Consider the following 16332-nt stretch of genomic DNA (forward strand, 5'->3'; position numbering starts at 1 on the left):
TATTTCTTTTGTGGGATATATTTAAGATTACTGAAAGCCTCTGAGGACTGAAGAGAGATTTAATTTAATTCAGAAAAATTTAAATAGCTAAAAAGAAGATTAGAAATAAAAACAGATTTTGGTAATCACTACATAATTTTGAGCAATGCAAATTACACTTTATCGGTATGGAGAGTTAAGGAAATTCTTTTTTTTGGAAGGGGAAGTATTAAGGTTTATTTATATTTAGAGGAGGTACTGGGGATTGAACCCAAGACCTTATGCATGCTAAGCATACACTCTTACTACTTGAGCTATACCCTCCTGCTGAAGGTTAAGGAAATTCTTTAAGTGCTTTATATAGCAATAGCAAGTATTCAGTTAATTTTATATTTATATATTTGCTTTTAGGGAGCAGAAATTAACTCAGGTAATCCTTATGATAAAGGGAATGTGATCTTAGTGGATATATTTTTCTTTTTAATAAAAATGTGGTTGTGGTATTTTGTAGGGACTCCTGAGTTTATGGCCCCAGAGATGTATGAAGAACACTACGATGAATCTGTAGATGTCTATGCTTTTGGAATGTGTATGCTGGAGATGGCTACTTCAGAGTACCCTTATTCGGAGTGCCAGAATGCAGCTCAAATATACCGTAAAGTAACTAGTGTAGGTATTAACTTTATTTTTCTTACCTCACAAATTGCCACATTTCATGGTAAAGTCAACTTAGTCAAACTTAATTTTGGTTCAGTTCTGTGTAACAGTGCTAAATTTAACATAATTGTAATGAAACAAGCTTAGATTTATGCTATATACCTAATATTCTATTGGGGGTCATATAATATGTTCTGTATTAGTATCTTTGAGGAAAATATATTCTATTGGGGGGTCATATAATATGTTCTGTATTAGTATCTTTGAAGAAAATGTACTGGTAAATCATCTATAGCCATTTGTACAAAATTTTTAGATATTTACTAGATGGATCTTATTTTCTAAAGCTAAATAATAAAAATTGGCTAAATAGTTTTGAAGTTTTCTTCTAGTTCTAAAAGCCTGATTGTAAAATGGCATTCAATGGATACAGTATTTGATTCCCTCCTATGAGTAATTTTTTGCATTAGAAATTGCAAAGAATGCAAAGATGAGTAAGAGGTGTTTGCTGCCCACAAAGAGTGTATGTTTTTAGTAGGGCAATGATATGAATTCACAAATAACTATAAAAATAAGAGGATGAGAGTATAGTAAGGGATGTGATGGAGGAAGAAGCAAAGTGTTAGGATTATTCAAAATAGGTTTACTTCGTATCCAGTTGGGTTGCTCAAGATAGGCTGCAAAAGAGATTGTTAGAATGTTTCAGGTAACTAAACAGGTACTATTTTAAAATGCATAATGTATGCTATATGCTTTCATCTTTATATCCCTACAAAATGGCACTGTCTTCAGTTTACAAATGATGAGACTGAGAATCAGAGGTTGTGGCTTGCCCAAATTCGCAAAGCTACTAATAATGGTGGATTTTGACCTCAAGTCTGACTGTAGAAGTTTGTTTAGGGAGACAATAAGTAATTCAGAATGTGGGACAGCCTATAGGACAAATGACCTATTTTCTCTAACAAATCAATTTCATGAAAGAAAAAAGAAAGGAGAGACTGTTACAGAATACAAGAGACTTAAAAGTTGTGATGAGCTGGTAAATATTTAACAACTGATTCTCTGAAAAAGAAAAAGCACTGATTTCCAGCATTTGCTGATTTCCTTGGTGTAAATGCTCCTACTATGACTGATTTCAATTCACCAGTGTGACCGCACTGAATGTAGGGTTAAGAAGGGATGCACAGTGCACTCATATAGTATTTCCACCATACAGATACAAAAGATGTAAACAACCTCAAGATCATAAATAATAGTAAAATAATTAAGGAGTGGTGTTTCCAGTATTTATTACATTGGCTTTTAATATAATTTATTTAATTGTAAGTTTATATAAATTAACTTTTGTAAGTGTCCGTGTTTAACAATCGGCTTGCACAATTCCTGAAAATGTCATAATTGGCTCTTGTGAGCTGGTATGAGCCAGATCCATCGCACCATATGTGTAATGTATGGACCTTGTTTGGATCCTGATTTGAGCAGACCAACTATAAGAAGACATCATTTAGATAATTTGAAACATTTAAGTATGAATTGGGTTTTAGATGGTATTAAGCAATTATTCATGATTATTTTAGGTGGGATGATGAAATAATATCTGTTAGAGATAGAAACTGGAGACTTTATGGGTGAAATGACATGATGCCTAGGATTTGCTTTAAAATATTCCAGGATAAAAATGGTGTGGGGGTAGATAACTGAAACAAGGTTAAGAAAAGATGCTTGTTGTTGAAGCTGGTGATGATTACATGGGCCTTCTTACAGTACTCTACTTTTGAGTACATTTGAAAATTTCTATAACAAAGAGCTGAGAAAGAGAGATAAGGCTAGAATGTCCATTTAGTTTGGGTCCATATATTATATGACCACAAATAGAAAAGAGTCTGTACTTGATTTTGTAAATTGCGACTCCCCAGTGTTTTTCACCTAGAAGCAGAGAAAGGCAATAATTATCCAGGGCTGGGGAATGGGTAAGAGATCGGTGGAGAGGTCAAAGAGGACTTTCGCTATAAGTAGAATAACATAACTCCATTTTTTGAATGGTGACATTATTCTTTTATATTAAAGTCACAAAAATGCCGTATCAAAATTCAGATTTCCATCTATACTAAAGCTTCTTGAATTTGAGGTCCAGAGTAACTCCTAATCTCACCAGATTTACCTAGCATTTGACACTGGACTTTCTGATTCTGTATTCTGTGACAGACACAGAACTAGATCTTAGATTGCCTCATTCCATGATAATTATATCTTATATTATATCTTTCTGATTCTAGCTTAATTTGGAATTTTCTATTAAATGATGGCAGTGATCTTGTATTATTTTTTAAATCTAAAACTCATAAGGGTAATAGAATGTAAAATGAGCATTTAGGCAGCTGTCATAGTTATTATAGGAACGTTTTGAATTATCTTGACCTAATTAATTTTTTCTTTTTTTTAATTGAAGTACAGTCAATTACAACGTGTCAATCTCTGGTGTACAGCACAATGTCCCAGTCATGCACATATATATGTATTTGTTTTCATATTTTTTCCATTAAAGGTTATTACAAAATATTGAACATAGTTCCCTGTGCTATAGAAAAGAAACTTTTTTTTATCTATTTTTATATATAGTGGCTAACATTTGTAAATTGACCTGATTAATTTTATATTGAATACCTAGAATCTGATAATTAATTTAAGGTTCTCTCAATATTTTAAAATTGCTTGAGGATGAAAGTAATATAGATTTCTCAAAAGTTAAATATATGTAACAACAATGACAAAAATATATAATATGTATACATATACTGATTGCTCATTGTATCCAGCCATCCTAGAAGACTTTGAAATATAGATTTGCAATATTTGCGATAGAGAAGCCCTTATTTGGAATTTTTATAAGTATTTTTGATAACATTGATTATTCTGATTCCAAAAAATACTTGTTTGTTTTATTTTACTAGTTGGGGTTATACTGTATGTACATTTTGGGATACTATTTTTTTCCTTACTTAATGTTGCAGTATGGGAATTCTCCATGTTATTAATTACCTCGAGAATATTTTTGGTTTCTGTGTATTAACATATGCATATATGTGTATATCCATAATTTATGTAACATTACCTCTGTTATCGGAGATTTAGATTGTTTCACAGTTCTTCACTGCGATTTGTAGAGCTTTGACCAAATCTTTGTCAAAAAGTTGTTAAACTTGTACTGTATGTATATTTATCTCATTTAAAATTTACATATGGTTTAGTGGCTTTAAAAAATCATTATTTTACTAAGTGTCATGTTGATTTGTGTTTTCAATTGCTTAATTTGGGACTAGAAACCATTTTTCTTCTTCCAGGGTATAAAACCAGCCAGTTTCAATAAAGTCACTGATCCTGAAGTGAAAGAAATCATTGAGGGTTGTATTCGTCAAAACAAATCTGAGAGGTGGGTGCATATGTAGTGAAATGACATAACTGATGGATACATTTTTCTCTTATCTTGCACTGACCTTTGAGTCATGCTCGGTATGACTTTTGAGTGGAAGCCAAACCATACTGTCTAGAGTGAAGTATATCAGTGCATCTTGTTTGCCATTTTAGACTTTGATATCATGTGCTGAATTTTTCTTGAACCTAAACATTTAGGTTGTGTTTTTCTGTGTGTGTTGTGACAAGTTTCATCACCTTCAGCCATCAGTTTAACAGTCAGTGTGCCCCCTCCCACGTTAACTTGCTTCTAACAGTTGATAGTAGAGAGCTTCTGCAGTATCACCTTCAGATATGTACAAAAATGTTTTTTTTATGATAGTTAAAAAAGAGTTTAACCACCAACTCACCAAATATTTTTTATTTCCCCCTATGTCTTTGTGTCATGATAATGGTAAAGCTGATAGGATTATTTTTGTTCAAGAAATAGCATTTTAGATTTATCTGTATCACAATTCATTTGTTCTTATGGACAACTCCTTTTAGTTTTAGCTTATATTTCTCTTTGATTTGAGCTTTAGATAGCTGCTGATTTAAACTGGTAGGTAGTGTTTTTATTTTTACCTATTTATTGATTATGATTAATAAAGGTGATAGAATCTTTATAGAAATTATTTCCACCAGCATTTCACTGATTGTCCCCCATTTTTACTAATTATCTAAGTTTATGTTGCATGTCTGAGAATATAAAAAAAAACCACTAAATAAATCCTGTTTAATTATAGCTTTATTATACAACATTAGTGTTTGTACTAACCGGCTATTTAGATACATACATATTTTTAAAATTTTTTTATTGTTTTTTTTGTTGGGGAGAGGTAATTAGGTTTCTTTCTTTCTTTCTTTCTTTCTTTTTTATTTTTAAAGAAGGTACTGGGGATTGAACCCAGGACCTCGTGCATCCCAAGCACACACTCTACCATTGAGCCACATCCTCCCCCTATTTTTAACTTATGATAAAATATATATAACCTAAGGGTTACCATTTTAATCATTTTTAGATGTACATTCAGTGGCATTAAGCACATTCACATTGTTGTACAACCATCACTGCTATTTCCAGAACTTTCTCATCATCCCAAACAAAAACTCTGTGCTCATTAAACAGTAACTCCCCATTTCCTTTCTCTTCAACTCCTGGTAACCTCTCTTCTGCTTTCTGTCTGTACCTCTATGTAGGTACCTTGTATAAGTGGAATCATACAATATTTGTCCTTTTGTATCTGGCTTATTTCATGTAGCATAGTGTTTTCAAGGTTGATCCATGTTATAGCATGTATCAGAATTTTGTTCTTTTTTAAGGCTGAATACTATTCTATTGTGTGTGTGTGTGTATGCACACCACATTTTGTTTATCCGTTCATGTGTTGATGGTCACTTGGGTTATTTCTACCTTTTGTTTATTGTGAATAATGCTGCATAAACCTTGGTGAACAAGCATCTTCTTGAATCCCTGCTTTCTATTCTTTTTTTGTATATAACTAGGAGTGGAATTACTGAATCATATGGTAATACTATGCTTAATTTTTTGAAGAACCACTACATTTTTTTCCACAGTGGCTGCATCATTTTGCATTCCCTCCAGCAATGTGTGATGATTCTGATTTCTCAATATCCTCACCAACACTTGTTATTTTCCTTTTTGATAATAACCACACTAATGGATGTGAAGTGGTATCTCATTGTGGTTTTGGTTTGTACTTCCCTAATGACTATTAATTGTTGAGTATCTTTTCATTTTGGCCATTTATATATCTTTGGAGAAATGTCTATTCAAGTCCTTTGCCTTTTTAAAAAATTGAATTGTTTATTTTGATGTTTTTGTTTTTGAGTTGTAGGAGTTTAGGCATGCTTTTTTTTTTTAAGCTATGCTAAAACTATTGGAAGTAGTCTTAAACTGTGGAAGTAGTCATTTTAGTTTGGTTTCTGGTTGTTGTTGTACAGCATTTTAATTATGATCTGTTACCAAAGAACACTGGAATATTCCAAAGGATTCATGGCTCATTAGGGTTTTGGAAAGAGCACAGGCTTCCGCATTAGAATAAAATTCAAATCTGAATTCAGCCAGTATGATCTTGAGCAAGTTACTTAGCTGTTCCTTAAAACAGGTATTATTTTGATGATTAAAAAGATAATGAATGCATATAAAGTATCTAACAGGATAATAAGTATTTAATGAATGGTATTGTCTGCTGCTATTACAGTGATTATTCCATAATAAAAATACTTATGCAAAATTTTCATTGAGAAGCAGAGGGATTAACTTGGTTGTGCCTTCTTAAACACATCTCACCTTAGCCTTAAAACTAGTCTGAGCTTCTTATTCTTTTTATAAAACTGTCTTAGTTAAGTGATTGTCTCTTGATCACTCAAAATGTAGATTGAAAATCCTCAATTTATAGGATACCATGCTGTCAATATGCTTATCTGTTTTAAATACTATAGGAGGCACTTTCTTCATAGCTATTATGGAATACATCAATTTTTGCTCTCCCTGGCCTGTAATATAGATAGATTGGATATTATATATGTATTTTAGAAGTTAGCCAAAAAAAGGAAATTAACTGTCCCAGCTTGTAAAAGAATCTTTTGAAACCTTGTCCTTTTTTTCTCTTCAGAGATGGTTAATTCCTAATATTAGGCTACAGTTATATTCATTGTATGTGTACTTTGGCCTAGAACACTGGACTTAAATCATTTCAAGAAAATCTGCAGACTTTGCTGAACTAAATTAGTTTCACCTGTGGCACTCTGTAAAGCGGGAAGTACGCTGACTAGATTATTGTTAATAGAATTAATGACTTCTATTTATAACATTTGTAAGAGAGTTTGAATTCCTAATTTACTTTAGAGTTTATGTATCTGGAAGAGTTTTTAGTTTCCTTTGCTGACAATCTGTTGTTTGAGTTTTAGTAACTTAAGCCAGTGGCTTAGGGAAGATACTCAATCCACCTAATGTGTATTGGAGTGCTTCTCTAATTCTCTCTAAACATACTTTTAGGTATCTAGAGATGTTACTGTTAATAATCCTTAATTAGGGTCACTACAAATGCATGTTAGTTGGGATTTCTTTGCATCCTTGGTAATAATAAATTGGATATAAGATTTGGCTTTTATAATAAGGCAGATTAATGGTTTAATTAATAGAAAATTAACATAAGGTTGCTACTTGGACACATGTTTCACGAATTAAGTAACTTGTTTATGATTGGAGGAATTGATAACAGATTTGTTTGTTTATTAGGTTGTCTATCAGGGACCTACTAAACCACGCATTTTTTGCTGAGGATACAGGACTAAGGGTGGAGTTAGCAGAGGAAGATGATTGCTCAAATTCATCCCTGGCTTTAAGACTCTGGGTTGAAGACCCTAAAAAATTAAAAGGAAAGCACAAAGACAATGAAGCTATTGAATTCAGTTTCAATTTAGAAACAGATACATCTGAGGAAGTAGCATATGAAATGGTAAGTGAATTCTACCAGTATCCTCTTCTCCCCTTATAGTATCAGGGTTGATTCCTTTCTCCTTGTCATTGCTTGCTTTCTTCTCATTTTCTCCTTTTTTTAATTTAAATTGTTATTTTGTTGTGAAATACATATCTACAACAGAGTATATTAAATAAAACATGACTTTTGTTAAGAAATAGATCCCTACCGGTACCTCAGAAGCTACCTGTGTGCCCCTCCTACTTGCATTCCCCTCCCTCATTACCACAGGTAATATCTACTCTGACTTTCGTGTTACTCATTCCTTTGCTTTTCATTATAGTTTACCTAAACAACATATGTTGTTTTGCTTTGAAAACCTGAGTGGCAGCAACACCTCACTGGTTACTGAAGTTACTATTAGGTGAAGATGCCCAGGAGGGAATAAGCTGAATAGAGTCTCTCAGTCCTAGTCTGGCTCCAGCTTCCCTAAGATTGTATGAGAGCCGCTTCTAGGGGAGTCAGCGGGTGAGGTCATGCGTAAGTCCAGAAAAACACATGGCTCACCACAGTCAGGGCACCAGCGGGCTGTTGTGTGGACCAGAAAAATTAGTTGCCTGGTAACAATATGGTTTGACAGGGAGTGGGCCTCTCTGACTTCTCTACTTCTCATCTCCTCATGACCCCTCCCCAAGAGTAGGAGACAGCAAATAACCTCTGTGGGGTGGAATGAGTGTCCACACCCGATCCAGGCTGCTGCAGTGCTTGGGAGGGAGGGTGTGCAGGAGACTCGGCAGCATGTGGTCGGATTAGCCAAATACAGATACTCTGAGCCAGGCTTACCTGGGCATTCTGTCCTCAGGTTAAAAAGAAGTATGGCATATTGACAGTGGGGATCTTGGAGTGATAGCCTTTAACATGTTTCTTTCTAGTCACACAATTCTAATCTAGAATGATTGTCTTGGACATCTGGTACACAACTATCATACTAATATTTCTCTTTACTATCTTTCTAGACTTCTCTGCCTCTCTCCTGTATTGGATTTCATGTTTCCTAAATCCCATGTCTTTCTCTTTCTTGGTTTATCCTTTTGTTTTAGTGGCATACCTCCTCTGCTAGCTTCTTAATTAAGAAAGGCTATATAGGAGGTAAATTCTTTGAGATTTGCATGTATTAAAAAAAGTCTTTATTCAAAAAAGTCTTTATTCTATCTTCATATTAATTGATTATTTGGCTGGCTCAGTTATTTTAGGTTGGCAGTTAAAAAATTTTGGAGTCATTGCTCCATGCTTTTCTAGCTATCAGTAATGATGTGAAATACAGAGATGTTCTGTTTTCTGGATCTTTTGCACATGATCCATTTTTTTCTCTCTGGAAGCTTGTAATATCTTCTCAGTATTCTGAAATTTCCCAGGGTGTCTTGATTTGTGTCTGTTTTCATCTACTGTGCTGGATACTCCGTGGACTCATAGCATTTAGTTTCTGGGAAATTTCTTGAAGTGTTTTATTGATGAGTTCTTTCCCTTTGTTTTCTCTTTCTGGAACTGCTGTTATTTGGATTTTGGGCCTCTTAGACTATTTCTCCAATGTTCTTATCTTTTCTATTTTCCATCCTTTTGTCTTTTTATTCTCCTTTCTGGAAGATATTGTCAGCTATATCTTTTATGCTTCCATTGAGTTTTTCATTTCTACTATCTTGTTTTCAATTTGAAGAGTTCCTTTTTGTTTTTCAGTCTGTTCCTTTTTTAGAGGAAGCATCTTGTTTTTTGTTTTGTGGATGTAATATTATTGCATCTCTTGGTAATTTTAGTGAAGAGTGTTTTTGACATTTTTTCTCTTCCTGCATAGTCTCTTTTCTCCAAGTTGCTGTCTTTTTCTTTGTTGGTTTTGTGCTCCATTTTCTTGTTGGAGGCTTTTCTCATATTTATGTTTATGTTTGGCCAGCTTCTCATGATTAATAAATAGTGAGAGACTGTATTAGTTTTCTGTTGCTGTATAGAAAGTTACTACAGATTCAGTGGCTTAAAATAATTTCAGTTCTGTAGGTGAGAAGTCCTGGTAGACTTTGCTGGATTCTCTGCTTAGAGTCTGACAGGCTAAAATCAAGGTTTGGCAGCCTGGACTCTTATCTGGAGACTCTGGGACAGAATCTTCTTTCGGGCTCAACCAGGTTGTTGGCAGAATTCAGTTCCATGTGATTATAAGACCAAAGTCTTCCTTGCTGGCTGTTAGCTGGGGGTCTCCTTGAGGCTGTTTTTCAGTCCTTTCACATGCCCCCACTCCATCTTCAGAGTCAGCAATGGCATGTTGAATCCTTCTAGTATCACTAGCTGGTAAAAGGCCCACCCAGAATCTATCTTAATGTCAGTTGTGTATAACTCAATAATGGGAATGATATCTCATATTCACAGGTTTGAGGACTATGGTGTCTTGAAGGGGCCATGATTTTGCCTACTACAGGAACTAACAAAGTTGACTGGATGGAAGCTTATCTCAGACTTGTTAACTTTTACTGTAGGGGATCTGGGTGGGCCAATAATTGGGAAATCTCTGACATAAATATTTGTGGGTCTTTCTTCTTAGATTGGTTAGATTCTCCAGAGAAGCATCCTTCAGTGTCCTACCTGGAGGATGTGGTTAATGATATTTTGGTAGCTACGTGGGAAAGAGAGTTGGGAGTTTCTGCATATGGCATTCAGCATGCATATGGTCATTTAATCTTGTTTTCCACATGGTAGCCATACCCTAAACTGTGGCTGGTGTTCCCTAGTCTAGAAATGTTCTCTTTTACCCTCTCCAGAGAACAAAATTCCAGACTTCTTGAGTAGGGGAAGAGCAATCACCCAAAGATATGGAATGCAAGGTGGAGCACAGAGACCTAACATCTAACTGCTTCTCAAAACCCTTTCACTTAGTCTTCCCTATTTTAGTCATCTCTTTTGACTTTACCTCGTTCTAGAAGTACCTGGTGCTGCCAGTTCCTGTGTGTTATGAGTGTTCTTCAGAATAAATGGGAATGATTCTCAGCTTTCCCTGGTTCACCTTTTTCAGGTCTGCTAGGTCAGTTATTATCTATTTGTTTTCCATATCTCAAAATGTCCAAAATGTTATTTGTTGTTGCTGTTGCCTTTATTTTTTCGATCCTTGGGAGTTTATGACTTAAAAAATCCATTTACTCTGAGGTTTTTTTTTTCTTTGAGCTTCTGGAGGGAGTGAAATTCAATATATAGACTCCATCTCATATTTTAATCATTTTTCATGTACGATGAAATTTCCCTGAGTCTTCAGACCCCCAAGACATGCTTTAAAAAGCAGATTGTAGGACTGAGAATGATTACGTCCTGGCACCTCCTCAAGTCATCATCTCTGCTACTCAGCCTTGTTCCTTTCAGACAACAAGCCCTTAACTTCTCTTCTCTCACTCTTCTAATTCCTAGTAAGATATAGCACTTCACTGTGAACATACTTCCTCATCTACCTCTCCCTTAATAGCCTGCAAGTTCCTTGTTTTGTTCTAATCCAGGTCAGGCTTTACCTTCCTCTGTGACACTTTCTCTACTTCCACAAAAGAGGCTTGTGCTCCTTTAGTGCTTTTGCAGCAGCTCATTTCTACCTCTTATTTCATTTGTAGTTAAGTTTGTATCCATCTCTCACTACCAAATTGTGTGTTTATATAGGACAGAGGACCAGCTTAGGCACTTACATGTCTTTGGAGCCCAGTGCTGGGCACATTGTAGGCACTTAATGTTGCTGAATGAGGAAACCTTTTTAATCTTTCACAAAACGTAATGGTAATCATAAATTACCTTCTCATGATTAATAAATAGTGAGACTATATAATAAGATTGCATGTACTGAAAATCAAGCTATTTGTTTTTGTTTAAAGCCAGAATTATTTCAATAGTGTTTAGTAATAGTATTGTTTTTCTTATGCTGATTAAAGGGTCTGACATTTATGCATGTCTGATTAAGAACATAGAAACAAATTAACTGTTATTTAATAGCATTTGGGGTTTGGGGGCAGAAAATAACTGCTAGTAAAAAAAAAAGTTAAAATCTTAAATGTTAAAGATACGGTTTGCTTCTTATATTTTGTTTGTAGGTCAAGTCAGGATTCTTCCATGAAAGTGATTCCAAGGCTGTTGCTAAGTCCATTAGAGATCGGGTGACTCTGATAAAGAAGACAAGGGAGAAGAAGCCAGCTGGCTGTTTGGAAGAACGCAGGGATTCCCAGTGCAAGTCTGTGGGGAATGTACTCCCTCAGCCCCAGAATACAACTTTGCCCCCTCCTCCTGCTCAGCACACTGGCACTGAATGTGAAGAAACTGAAGTTGATCAACATGTTCGACAACAGCTTCTACAAAGAAAACCACAGCAGCACTGCTCCTCTGTTATAGGTAACAGTTATAATTTATACAAGGAAACGTGTAACTGTATGCCTTTATCTTTAAATAATACTTTTGTATGTTTCAAAGCATTTTGTTATCTGTCATTTCATCAGTCCTTCCCCGAAATGGACAAGCAAACTAGTTTCCTTATTTTAAAATTAAAAAACTGTTCTGTTAAGTGACTTGACCAAGGTATTAGTTGAATAAGGGTTATAATCTTTTTGCTATTTTTAAGGGCCTGACATAAATCCTTTAATAAAGAAGATGTGGAACTAAAGATAGAATTTATTCCTCAAAAAGGAGTTTTCTAAACTTTAAGACCCTTTGTATTTTAGACTCAAGTATAAAACTAACAGTTTCTATAATCTTTCTGCTGTAATACATTCTCTTCTCTGGAAGGACACACAGTATTTTCATAGTAATAACCAATTGTTCTATAAAGGCAATATTATTTTCTAGCCAGGTTCTAGGAGAATGAGAACATGACACTTAGATTTTACTGAAATACTAATGGCAAATATAGATTAGTTAGGAATATATATGAAATGGCCAGCAAATGAAGTTGACTTTTATGTGATTCTTTGTTTTTAGATTTGCTTTACTAAGAAAATTTTAGTTACGCTACATTTTCAGCATGGAGAGTTTACATGATGGTTTTTGACTGATTCTGTAGTGTACATATTTTATTTGAAGCAGTTTCAGGTTGTCAGAGTAAAAAACAAAAAAGTAAACACTTACAATTTCCTAGCCATTTGGACCTTGTGTTTTGAGTTTTCCCTTCTACCTGTTGCTTGTTTTCTTTGTTGTAGGTGACAATTTGTCTGAGGCAGGAGCTGGATCAGTAATACACTCAGATACTTCAAGTCAGCCCAGTATAGCCTATTCCTCAGACCAGATAATGGGCTCTCAAATGGTTTCTAACATCCCACAGGCTGAAATAAATGTTCCAGGGAAAATTTATCCATCCCAGCAACTAGTAGGACATTACCAGCAGATTTCAGGGGTGAGGTGAACTGTTATATTTTAAAACATATAATCAGTTTATTTACTGATAATGGGAGATTTTATATTTAATCTTTTTTTTCTTATTTGACAGTTGCAGAAGCAGCCAAAGCTGACTCAGCCCCAAACTTTGCCTTTAGTTCAAGGTCAGTCCACTGTTTTGCCTGTACATGCTGTTGGACCTCCAGTTGTCTCACAACCCCAAGTTTCACCATTAACTGTCCAGAAGGTCTCACAGGTAAAGGTAAGATACATTTTAGAAACTCTATTCAGTTAAACATATTTAATACTGCCTGGAGTTTCTGACAGGCAGAAGTTCTCTTTTATATATTCATCATAGTTTATATAAAAGTCACTGAAAGCTAAAGTTATTTATATTGCCTTTCACTTAAGACATTCTTTCTGAGGATGTGCCTAACATTGTGTAACTAGAATCTTGAGACACTGCTTATATAATTGGAAAAGAAACTGAGAATTTTGTATATGGATAAAAAAAAATTATTTAGGACTCAGATCCCTTTTTCTTGGTAATGATGATTTGTTCTTTGTATTAGACTTTTCCAGCCTGGTTTGAATGTGGGGAGATATCTTTTATAGTTAATCAGAAATAGTATTTCATATACCTTTATAATTTTTAGCACTTTCATCTAAATTCTTGACTTTTTTGATTCATGTTTATTTCTATAGGAGAAATAAGTGCTTTTGTCATTTAGACTCTCAAAGTCAATGTTATTAATTTCTGGTAGTGAATAGACAGTCTTTGTGAGAGTTCATATATCAAGACTATATCCTGGTTTCCTAGGTTATGGACTCTGGATACATGACTGGGGTTTTATTTGCCATCACCTCATTTTCTTTCCTCAACCCCGTAACCTCCTGTGTGTACATTTTCTCTTTGAGATTGAGATGGTCTGAACTCCTAGGCACTCTCTGTATATGATTTAATTAGCAGCTGGTGCATCTGTTTCTTTTAAGAAATTGCTATATAGTCAGTCATAGTTGAACAAACTTTTAATGACTACCATCTCTGGGGATACAAATTAAGATAAAATATGGTCCTTTCCCTCAAGGAGCTCACAGTCTTGTAGAGGAAAGTATAGACATACTTGGCAAATGGGGGTTGCATTTAAAATCTGCTGGGGGTATATTTAATCTAATATTGTTGACAGTGTATGGTGTTTGGCTAGTGTTTGTAAGTGATATGGTATGTGTTCATTATTGAGCTCATGCTGTGATTTCATTTATCTCTTTTTAAGACTATAATGCAAAATGTGTTGAATGGATGCTTAAATTAACTTAGGTTCAACCACATAAGTATACAGGTATGTGTATTTTGAAATGTGTTTCCAAAATTAAAAAAAAAACTCAAAAAATTTATGGAAGTGTTAAAGCCCATAAAGTTATAGAGAAGACATTGAAAATCACCTGCTATCCCTCCAACTAGAAATAACTTATTGTTTACATATGGGGGTAGAGCCTCTAGATTTGTCTTTTTTTTCTATATATACATACATAAGTTTGCTTATACATACATATGTATATCACATACATACTATTTTGTAGCCTGCCCTTTTCACCTAATACACAGAAGCCACATAAGCAAACTCTTTGACCAGGAGGAGTCTTTTTATTGAACATGGTGGTTCAAGTTCTAGGAATTATTGTAGCCAGCCTATATATATTTAGCCAACTCTCTCCTCTCCTCTTGAGAGAGCCTCTATGTTCCCTTTAGCGATGATATTAAAACCCTTTGAGCTTTCTCTTGGAACTTGCACTGTTTTGTGTGTGAAAGTGTCAGATTCAGTTACTCTGAATTTCTGCCAGGGTTTGAATGAGTTATGTGGCAAGTGCAGTAAGTGAGAAGCCATGAGCGGAATATTGCTGGCACTGGTTTCAGCCCCTTGGTGCATTCAATTAGCGTTTATTCATGGTACTAGGATTTTTATAGGACTAATGCTATACCCAGTACCTTTTTGATAACTTCCTGAAATTTTTAGAATATAGCATTATTTTAACTATCATTCTGTCTGGGACAGTCCCATTAAAATGGGCATGATATATGCATTTATAATGTGAATTTTCCTTGCACCAGCACCAAGAACTTCAGCTGACCTTTGGAGCAGATTGAAAACTTCAGCTAAACCTATGACTTTAGACTCGTTAGTTACTGGAAATCCACAACCAGTCTTTTCTTCAGTTTCTCTGCAGACATTGTCTGCTTCATAAATGACTTCCCAGCATTCAACAGTTGGTCTTCACCTTGAGCCTGACCCTAGAAATGGGAAACAGGCATTAACCAAATTACCAAATGCCAATTAGACTTCTAGCTTCTTACCAGTTAATCACCTGCAAGCTTTGTTGAATCATTCTTTTGCCCAATATGTGAGCAGTGCACAGAATCCTGCTGGTACAGCTCAGCTCCCTTTTAATCCCATTGAGTGGCATTCAGGGGCCCATCAGCCTTTGCGAAAGATACATTCAGTATCCCAGCCATACTCAGTGGTACATCTGGAGTCTAATTCCGGGTTCTTCAGTGCCACAAAGCCAGACTGTGCATTTGAAGAAGCCTTGTTTCCAAGCCTCTATTCAGCAGCAGTCATTAATTTTACAACCTAAGGTTATGGCATCACCACAGAAAAATGTTCAGCAGGGTTGTACTCTGTGAGAGTCTGAAACTCATGGAAGTCAGCAGCAGCCAAAAGGTAGTATTGAAAGTGTGAGGCAGCCCCTGGAATGGCCATCTTATTCTGTTCAACATACTTATTCAGGACCACCTGCAGAACTGCCATCCCTCCCACTGAAGGCTTCTGAGCAGCTGCCCTTTGTGATACTTCCCCAGGAATAAGCTTCTTACCCTTCACAGTCAACTTACGCAATGCTGGCTCCAGCACAGCCTTTTCATTCACTGCCAGCCACAGAGCATCCTCTACACTGTACAACCACCAGGATCACAGCCGACCTATTCTACACAGACTTATCCAGTCCCACCTGTGGTACAGCCCTCTTATTTGACTGCAGCCCAAGGGCAGCCTGCATGTACAGTGCAACCTCTGGTTCAGTCACCTTTTCCAGACCAGCCAGCACATATGATCCAAGCAGTTTACCTATAGAACAGCCTGCTTACCAGGCACTGCCTCTTGAGCATGCCCCTTATTCAGGACAGGCTTCTCACACCATCCAGACAACTGAACAGGCAACCTTCGTAACCCAGCAGATATACACAATGAAACCTCCTGATAGCAAGCAAGTACATACTACAAACTCTGTAGATCAGGACTTACACTCAGTACCATCTTATGTAGCACAGACTTCTGAGTAACAAGCCTATTTAACACAACCCCAAGATACTAATTCTTCAATGTTGGAACAAATATTTAACATCAACCTTAGATACACAAACACATTTTAT

General features: G+C 35.5%; 1 protein-coding gene and 1 non-coding gene across 2 annotated transcripts in view; one reads left to right on the top strand and one right to left on the bottom strand.

Moving 5' to 3' along the window:
• The window catches only part of WNK3 (WNK lysine deficient protein kinase 3), a 124024-nt gene that overhangs the window by 39863 nt on the left and 67829 nt on the right, over positions 1–16332 (top strand). Inside the window, exons 5-10 of the mRNA XM_074359279.1 lie at positions 491–648; positions 3978–4066; positions 7352–7571; positions 11636–11930; positions 12731–12924; positions 13018–13167. Coding sequence (XP_074215380.1) covers positions 491–648; positions 3978–4066; positions 7352–7571; positions 11636–11930; positions 12731–12924; positions 13018–13167 — 1106 coding nt within the window. The remainder of the gene's footprint in view (positions 1–490; positions 649–3977; positions 4067–7351; positions 7572–11635; positions 11931–12730; positions 12925–13017; positions 13168–16332) is intronic.
• TRNAP-GGG (transfer RNA proline (anticodon GGG)) lies at positions 4973–5044 on the bottom strand. The gene has a single exon. It is a non-coding gene; the product is annotated as a tRNA-Pro (tRNA).

The sequence above is a fragment of the Camelus bactrianus genome, chromosome X (assembly GCF_048773025.1).
Source record: "Camelus bactrianus isolate YW-2024 breed Bactrian camel chromosome X, ASM4877302v1, whole genome shotgun sequence".
Taxonomy (NCBI): Eukaryota; Metazoa; Chordata; class Mammalia; order Artiodactyla; family Camelidae; genus Camelus; species Camelus bactrianus.